The sequence below is a fragment of the Hippoglossus hippoglossus genome, chromosome 24 (genome assembly GCF_009819705.1).
Source record: "Hippoglossus hippoglossus isolate fHipHip1 chromosome 24, fHipHip1.pri, whole genome shotgun sequence".
Classification (NCBI taxonomy): domain Eukaryota; kingdom Metazoa; phylum Chordata; class Actinopteri; order Pleuronectiformes; family Pleuronectidae; genus Hippoglossus; species Hippoglossus hippoglossus.
In genome coordinates this window covers 5,611,904-5,620,610 of record NC_047174.1, presented here as the reverse complement: position 1 = coordinate 5,620,610, position 8,707 = coordinate 5,611,904, and the positions used below count along the sequence as shown (strand labels likewise).

The 8,707-nt window shown below is 41.6% G+C and overlaps 1 protein-coding gene across 1 annotated transcript in view; it reads right to left on the bottom strand.

The window, feature by feature from the left end:
* Window positions 1–7,737, bottom strand: part of LOC117758819 (apolipoprotein B-100-like) — a 27,298-nt gene extending 19,561 nt beyond the window's left edge. Inside the window, exons 1-23 of the mRNA XM_034580785.1 lie at window positions 7,654–7,737; window positions 6,400–6,613; window positions 5,729–5,761; window positions 5,516–5,628; window positions 5,279–5,424; window positions 5,015–5,162; window positions 4,680–4,832; window positions 4,424–4,548; window positions 4,233–4,318; window positions 3,698–4,142; window positions 3,480–3,594; window positions 3,202–3,348; window positions 2,898–3,109; window positions 2,559–2,754; window positions 2,300–2,479; window positions 2,009–2,212; window positions 1,721–1,888; window positions 1,422–1,627; window positions 984–1,166; window positions 767–897; window positions 461–671; window positions 200–372; window positions 4–38 (exon numbers count right to left, since the gene is read on the bottom strand). Of these exons, the coding sequence (XP_034436676.1) occupies window positions 4–38; window positions 200–372; window positions 461–671; window positions 767–897; window positions 984–1,166; window positions 1,422–1,627; window positions 1,721–1,888; window positions 2,009–2,212; window positions 2,300–2,479; window positions 2,559–2,754; window positions 2,898–3,109; window positions 3,202–3,348; window positions 3,480–3,594; window positions 3,698–4,142; window positions 4,233–4,318; window positions 4,424–4,548; window positions 4,680–4,832; window positions 5,015–5,162; window positions 5,279–5,424; window positions 5,516–5,628; window positions 5,729–5,761; window positions 6,400–6,454 (3,465 nt within the window). The 5' untranslated portion in view covers window positions 6,455–6,613; window positions 7,654–7,737. The remainder of the gene's footprint in view (window positions 1–3; window positions 39–199; window positions 373–460; window positions 672–766; window positions 898–983; window positions 1,167–1,421; window positions 1,628–1,720; window positions 1,889–2,008; window positions 2,213–2,299; window positions 2,480–2,558; window positions 2,755–2,897; window positions 3,110–3,201; window positions 3,349–3,479; window positions 3,595–3,697; window positions 4,143–4,232; window positions 4,319–4,423; window positions 4,549–4,679; window positions 4,833–5,014; window positions 5,163–5,278; window positions 5,425–5,515; window positions 5,629–5,728; window positions 5,762–6,399; window positions 6,614–7,653) is intronic.
* Window positions 7,738–8,707: the final 970 nt, after the last annotated feature.

The window sequence follows — 8,707 nt, the reverse complement described above, 5'->3', positions numbered from 1 at the left end:
CACATCTGACTTGAATGCAACTTCAATCTTGCTGGCATCTACAACAGAACACATCAATTAAATCTACGTACTTAAAACTTTAATCTCCCGTCACATGTCATGGTGTCATGTGTTGCTACATTTAGGATGTGACGTTACTATAGAATGAATTGTTTTAACGGAATATTATTCTAAGAAAGGCAGGTGGAAAATACATTACCATATTTCATCTCGACCTTCTGCTTAGAGACGGCCTCCATTAGTTTGATTTCACTCTTAAGCTCCAGCTCCAATTCTTCACCACGCTTCATGTTAGCTGTGACAGTGGCATCAGCATTGAGTGAGGGGACAAGAAGCTGGACTTGCAGCATTGCTTCCTTCATGGCCTTCAGACTGAAATATGTACCAGTTGGTTAGTGTCATTTCAATGACAAGAGTGACATTCATTTTATTTGATGAGGATTAATGGCTGATTTCTTACTTGGCACGGCCAACCAGGGAGAGCTGAGGGATGTTCTTGTTGACAAAGTCCAGAGAGATTGAATGAGTTCCTTTGCCCTTGGTGTTTCCATCAACAACACCCAGCCTGAGTCCAGCCTCTACATCGTAGTCGGGGATCTGTAAGTCAGCTGTGACGACATTTCTCCTTCTGTTGTACTTCAGCATTGCTACGGCCTCAGTGGGCTCTGCACCTGTTGTTGGGGAACCAAGAGAGTCATTTTTAGATGGTGGGCCACTTCAACCATGGAAGGATTTGATCATATTGTCCACATGTACTGCAACTTACCTTCAGCCCTCACAATGAGCTTCACAGAGTCGACCTTCTGCCTGCCCTCTTCTCCCTCCCTGAGGAGCTCGTAGGCAACAGTGGCTGTGTACTCAGTGACTTCGCCAGTAGGGTGGAGCTCCACAGCAAATCTACCAAGGTTAATTAAATACATCTTGTTTAAACAAGTTCATTTCAGAAACTATAATTTGTTTGTGTTTCAGAAAATGTTGCTTACTTGCTGTCTCCAGTGAAGGGGAAGTAGGGGGTAGTCTCTTGAGAGGAAGCATCAGTGTACTGCAGAGCGGTGCAGTATTTCATTCCAGCGAAGAAAGAAGTGCACTCACTCACATCAACCTTGTCCATCACTGTTGGGGGGATGGTCATCACCTCTGATCCAGTCACTGCCACCAGGGTGTTTCTAAAATTTAAATGGAGAAAAATTAAAATCTGAATTTGGCTATTATCTTAAATTTAAACATGGCAAAGTTGATGACACATAGTAAAAACCATTGTACTTAAGTTAAACACATCATGGCTGCTATATCTTCAATGTTCCCTTGTGAAACATCATGGTACACTTTGTACTTCAGGTTTGCTAGATTAACAGCTGCATTTCAACCAATGTTGCAGAGAAACTTTTACTTGTATAATATTTGAAAGCTCTATGGCTTACGTCATTTTGATGAGCTTTGTAGGATTCACCGGTGCAGGGATGGTGAGTTTGAGTCCCTCATGTCCCATGGAGATCTTAGCACTGAGTCCGCTCTCGTGGAAAATGTTGGTGTGCATCTCTAATCCAGAGTCGACATATTCAGGGATGTGGGATCCAACCTGAGTTACAAACTCAATGCCAGCAGAGGGCATGAATGCAACTTCATTCTGTGTGGAAACAGAAGAAACATGAATTGTTGTGTTGATGCTGTGAAATTTAAAATATTTATGTAAGATTTAAGCACATTTCGGGATTTTTACCATGTCACGAGCAATCTTAAGTCCACCCTTGATACCAGGAGTGAAAGTACCAGACAGTGCAATCCTCAGAGGCACACCAGTTAAAGTGGGCAGGAAGAATTCATTGTCCATGAAGATGTAGTGGGCAAAGATTGTATTGTCAGCTTTAGTCATCAAAGCCTTCATTAGCTGTAGCAAATAAAAATACACAGGACATTTAAATCATAAAGTTGTTATAAAACATACAATTGTTTAAATGATAGCAATGCTCTTTAAAATAAGAACACTAAAATTCTAACACTTCCTTACATCACCAGGGAACATCCTCAACATGCTGTCGATCATCATTGCAGCAGAGTAGGCCATCTCCTCCATTTCCTTGGTCTTCAGATATCCCAGCTCATTTCCCAGAAGTCTCATGTAAACCATGGCCTCAGGAGACTCAGCAGTCTTCAGTTCACCCACCAGTTTGTTCAGGTTGCGTCCGATCTGTCTCACAAAGTCCTGGGTGGCCTGTGCATATATTACCAAATTAATCACTCGTCTAAAAACAAGATATTTAACACATTTGCTTCATACAAAACAAGTTTCTTTGAATACCTGTCTCTTCATTCTGTCCTTCTTCAGGGCAGGCATTATGGTCTGCATCATCTCACTGACTCTCAATGGCATGTTTTCAGAGACAAAGTACATTATTTTCAGGGCAGTGTCAGGAAGGAATCCATTCTCTCCAAACAGGGCTTCAGCAGTTGGCTCAAATCCTTTGCTCTCCATTCCAATCTGTAAAGATGATAAATTAATTACACCTACTAATCCAACTAAACTCATCTCGATATGTCTCATGGCACAAAATGTTTACCTCCATCATGTCAATTTCATAGCCAAAGGCCTTGAGAGTCATCTCAAGCATGACTTCCTTGGGCAGATAGCTGGTACCCTCAAAGATCATGTTTCCCTCCACAGATCCCATCTTGTAGTTGCGAGAGAACTTGGTGGGGTCCATAGTGGCTCCAAGCTCATTACCCTGCAGGGCATGACGGATCATCTGTCTCAGTCTGTTGGAAAGAAAAATACATGTTACAGTTAAACCAATGAGGGTGATCAAATCAGGGGACATATTCACCACTAGTGTATAAGTTGAAACAAAAAATAATTTAAAAAAACATTTAAACTTAAAGCTGCAGATATTTTTGCTTACTCTTGGGTCTCAGGCTCAGTTGAGGCCAAAATGTTAGTAATGTGGGAGATGACAAAGCTCTTGACTTGTTGGTCTTTCTCAATGGGCAGGGCATCTGCCAGCTGAGCCAGTTCACTTGGCTCCGGGTTCTTCATAAGTACCAGATACGCAGCAAGACGCTTTTGCAAGGGGCTGGTACCGTCCAGAAGCACCTGCATGAGAATCTCTCTGCCCTGTGACAAAAAGGGTTCAACATGATTAGAATCAGTTATGCAGAAACAATTATTATAATAAGCTATAAAACCAATTAATCAATTGGTCTTGCCTCCTCAGGGACGGGAATCAGCCTGAACACTTGGATGGCAGCCTGCTGCACAGCCAGAGAAGCCTCAGGTTTGTTCACACACTGCATCACAGCGGCTCTCAGTGCAGGACTAGCAGGGGACATAGCTGGAGCCATGTTTCCAAGAACCTATAATCAAAAGTAAAGCGATCATTATCTTCACTGGACTGAATCTAAATTCATGCAAAGTATTAGTCAGTGCTTCCGTTGCTCTTAATCACGTCATTCATATCCTTGAAGAAACTGGGTGAGACACTTACCCTCAAAAGCAGGAAAGTGGTCTCCTGGTCACCAGAGCAGTCGCCCAACTGAGAAGCCATGAACTCAGCCACAGAGTAAATCTCAGGGATCAGTTTGCCTTCAGCCTTGTAGAACCTGTTGAAGAGAGAATATGTTTTATTTAACACTCAGGATGGAAACATCAGCTAAAACATTCTTCAGTCATTCCTTTACTGAGTATAACTCATGGTTAACTCACCTCTTGACGATATTGCTCAGGGCATACAGGATGGGCTTGCTGGTCTTGTATTTGGCCATCTCGAGCATGTCATTGATCAGGAGGGCAGAGGGATTGGACACGAGTCCCAGAGCGAACACAGCAGCATCAACCTCGACTGCAGAGCTGTCGAAGGTCCTGAGGATCTGCATGATGGCACTGCTGCACTCAGGGGTTCCACACTGGGCCAGAACCTGGTAGGTCAGGACACGGGACACTTCAAGAGCCTCTGGAATGGCGGGACTCAGGGTCTCAGCCTTCATTCCACGGACCATGGTGACAAGCTTGTGGAAGAGGTGGGCCCTCCTCTCACCCTCGGCCTCGGGCAGATTGGCCAGTTCTCTCAGGAGGTTCAGACCTGCATCTTTATCCTGGACAGCACTTTTGTCCTGGACAGCTTCCATGTGAAGATCCTTGGCAACGTCACCTGTGATACATAAGAAACGTGGGTTACATCCAATGATCCTTTTCAAACAGCTATAAATCCAAACAATACAAATCAAACAATGGAGCTTACTGTGATCGAAGACTCTGTCGTTGTGAGGAGCAACCTCAACCAGAGTGAGTTCCTGCTTTCCAACGTTGGTAACTCCATATTCTCCCCTGTAGGAAGAACATGATACATGTTAAATATGCCACACAAGTCGTATGAGACAGATCAGTACATAAACCTTTATGAAGGTGCATCTAGTATATGGCTTCTCTTACTTGTGTGAGAAGGGAATGAGGATGTGGTTCTCAGTGCAGGATCCGGAGGTCATGTGTTTGTTCTCATTGTCGAACTTGTAGTTGCAGGTCTGGGAGCTTCTGACCAGCTGAGAAAGAGGGTATTGCTGAAAGATAGAAAACATAATGACGTTAGTGTCGTGGAATATTTGAGAATTATGAAGTTGATTGTTCTAGCTCACTAAAGGTGATTGAAAGGTTGTCATGAAGCAGTTTTTTTCACCATGTTTCCACTTACCATGCCAGAGATCAGTGCCAGTGGGCTGGTGTGCTCTCTCACTTGGAGGAACTCGTCACATTTGGACAGATCCCGGTTCAAGGTGATGTCAGTTGCAATGTCCTCTCTTGCGTTGACCGTGGAATGGGTCTTGCACATGCCATGGATTGTGGGCTGAAAGTAAGAGATAAAGATGATTAGAAGAAAAGTTTGTGTGTAATGTACTATAGAAAGCTATATAAAACCTTTTAGGGAATACCATGTATATCAAGTATGCATAACTTTGTGTTAAACTGTGATATTAAAATATTTCTCATGATGCGTATTAGAGGGCATTTTTTAGTAAATGAATTTACCATCATCTTATTCTTGTCTTCTTCCACCAGAGGAACAGCCAGAGCAGAGATGATTCCTCTCTTGATGTTCAGGATGGTTAAAGTCTCACCTTCCTCGGGGTACAGTTTCACATCGTACACACCCTCAACCACAACCTTCAGAGGGTATCTGAAAGAAAACATAGCATATTTAAATGTAATTATTTGTGCAATAGCTCCAGAAATACCTAAAGTTGGGCGATAACATGTAAACTGGACATCGGGGATTTTCATGGAGTCACATACTTCTCCATCTCAGCAGCAAAGGCGTCGGAGCCGGCGGCAGGTCTGAACACGAGGTTTCCCTCTGTGTCCATGCTAGCCACCTCACTCAGCATACAGCCAGTGGTGCGGACGATGTAACTGCAAGTCTGAGGCACTTCGATTTGAACCTGTGAGAGAAGGTAAATGTTTTATTTCTCTTTGTGTTTGGGGAAATATATATATTTTTACAGAGGATGATTGTGAAAGATTTTCTCGTACCGTGCAAGAGCCCTTGGGTCCGTTCTTCAGAGCGGAAGCTCCGTTGATGGAGTTCAAAGACTCGGCTTCATAACGATATTCATACTTGTGCAGGGTCTTGTACCTTGAGGCCACTGGAGAAGAAAATCAACAATTACAAGGGAGAAGAGGTGTTTTATGGAAAATATATATAAGTTTATATCTTAATCCCTGAAGCAGTCTTGAGTAACTTACACAGGCAGGTTGGCACATCTTCGTCTTGGGCAACTGTTCAGGAAATAAGTTGGACAATGTAGGTTTTTAGTAATTTCAATGCAATTGAAGATCTCTGAATGTCAAATTAAATAAATACATTTAATTATTACATTGCATTTCATTTAGCTGACGCTTTTATCCAAAGCGACTTACAATAAGTGCGTTCAACCATGAGGGTACAAACCCAGAACAACAAGAATCAAGAAAGTACAATTTTCTTAAATTAAATGAAATCAAATACACTATAGTTACAAAACCCATATGTCCTAGGTCATAATATTATTAAGGATAATGGTTTTAACATGTGTTATTTTAAAGAATGTTATTAATAATAATGCATTTTATTTAGACAGCACTTTTCATATGTAAAATGCAGCTCAAAGTGCTTTACAATAAAATCAAAGACATGAAATAATATAGATCTATAAGAATAAAACTAAAGACTTAGGATAAAAATTAAAATAAAACTAGCAGAAGGTATAAAAAGGAAAAATAAATAGAAAGTCTTGAGTTGTTTCTTAATTTCTTAAGTAACTTTCAAAGATTTGTAAAAAGACGGATGTTACAATGTATTTTAGGAAATATCTGATTAAATAATTTACAGCACAAAAGAAAAGAAAAACTTGTAAAACAGCGGATTCTATACTCACAAGCCAAAGCAGATGTACTGAGGAGCAGCAGAAGACAGAGCTGTGAATCCCCCATGTTGGGTTTTGGTGAAGCTCTCTCCTTGGGTCTGGCGAGTACTCAGATGAGACTGATTCCTAAGCCTCTGCACAGGGCTTTTATACCCACGGCCGGGCTCTGTCAGAGCACTGGGAGGCACAGACAACGGTTTGAACGCTCAAAGTCCAGCCCAGCCTCCTGTGTGGAGGGACAAAGGGAAAAGGTTTGAAAGGATCCTCATATCTCGGGCTTGCAAAACTGATCATTTGTGGTCAATCTGTACAATGTCTCCTTTTTTGCACCATCACAGGTTTAGACGAACAGAACTCCGGATGAGATATTTGAATTGATTAAAGCACATTAAAGCTCAGTCTTATCAGACACTTATGGGTTTATGATACTTTATTACTTGTAATATAATTTAGATGTCAGGGAAGATCTCTTTCGTGGTCACACGGATTTTTCTTCAGTCATGTTCAGGCCCCATTTCTTGCTGGTGTCCATTCATCATTAGAAATAACACTTGCTGTTAAATAGTGGATCTCATTTGTATAAGAATAATTGTATTACTGCAATTTGCTGTTATTTGTTGTGAATATTCATGTGACAAGAAGAAGCTTGTCTTGACTTTTTTTCGTTTTTCACTGTATATCTGGCCAAAATACATGTCCCAGTGTTTGAAATGTCGATAACCAGGCAGATGTTGTTAATCTTTTGCGAACAAGTCAATCAATGAATTTGACCAGCCAGCAGCAGCAGTGTGAATTAGGTCACTCACAGGTGCTGATTAGTGAACCCTGTGTGATCAAGGCGTGCTCAAAATACAAAGTCCCTCAAGATGTGAAAAAGATGATAAACTTATCAGCCCCCCCCCCCCCCCCCCCCCCCCCCCCCCCCCCCCCCACCCCCCCCCCCCCCCCCCCACCCCACCCCCACCCTTTCAATCCCCCCCAAAAAAGAAGAAAAGACAAAGATATCTTCAGGCAACAGTTCGTCTGTTCCTCTGTGTCCTCTGTGTCCTAAAGTTGGATTAGTTCTTTTCTTTACTTGTTACTTCAAGAGGCACAGTTCACATTGATGACGTCAGTTTTCATCTGCACTTACGGTTGTGCTCAATTCTACTTTTATTTTATATCTGAGCACATTTATTAGACACATCACTGCACATATCGTAGCTAGAGTCGCACATTTGAATGTGAATACTTATAGTTATAAATAAACGCAGTTGTAGTACTTACAGTGTAGTACCTTGTAATAGAGTCAGCTGCTTGTTGTTCTGCTTCCACTGCCACGAGCCAAAATGAAAACAACAAAAACATTTACCAAACTTTGACATGGTTCTGATGATGGACTTTAAACCACAGAGATTTGAAGGTTGCTGCTTTTCAAATCGGGTCTGCAGTCTGTTTGTGGGGCCAGCGCACAATAAATAAACAGTGACGGCTATGGATTGATTCAGGTCTTTTACTTGTAAGGATTTAGTCACATACTGCACATAACCATAGAATGTGTGAGAGCACATACAGTTTTTTTTTTTTATTACTTCTATATGTCCTTTTGTTCTTTTTTAAGCAAATCACGTTTCTAGTTCTGCACGTTGCGTAATCGCCTGTTGCAATATATCCCCCATCAGCTCCCTTGTAGAAGTTGATACTGACAGTGTTTGCACTGACATGAACAAAGTTAAAGTCCAAAGGGAGCTTATGCTTCTGAACACTTTGTATTTTCATTGGCTTTTTTTCACAATCTCGCCCAGAATTATTACATTTTTGCAAATTTTACATTAATGCAGATATTTTCTCTTCTGCTGAAATGACCCTGTGGGTTTGTAAATGCTGATCTAAGCTGTGGGTGCAGAGGCCTCTGTTCGGTTTGTCTCTCCAGGCCTTGTTGCAGTTGAGCAGCATTCAGACAGGATCAGTGCATCGTGCTCTCGGCGATCAGGGTAGATGATAGAGTGGGAGAATTAAAGGGGCTGAAACTCGCACCCTTTGATTATTTTAATCATGCAGTACATGCTGCATTACACATATTCGGGCGTATTCAGAAAGTTCCACAGTGCAACCACCAGGAGGTCCACTGTAAGTCTTGCTGTGTTGTGCACTGGAAAGGCAGTGTAATGTATGGAAGTTCACTTGTGTATAAACTCAGTCACCAAATACAGAATTACATGTATATCTTGTTTGCTGTTGTCAGTATTATCAACGTTTGCTTCTCCATCATTTAAATTAATTTAAACCTGCCGTCAACTTTAATATTCAACTGTTTTCATACAGAAACAACAATTTGCAG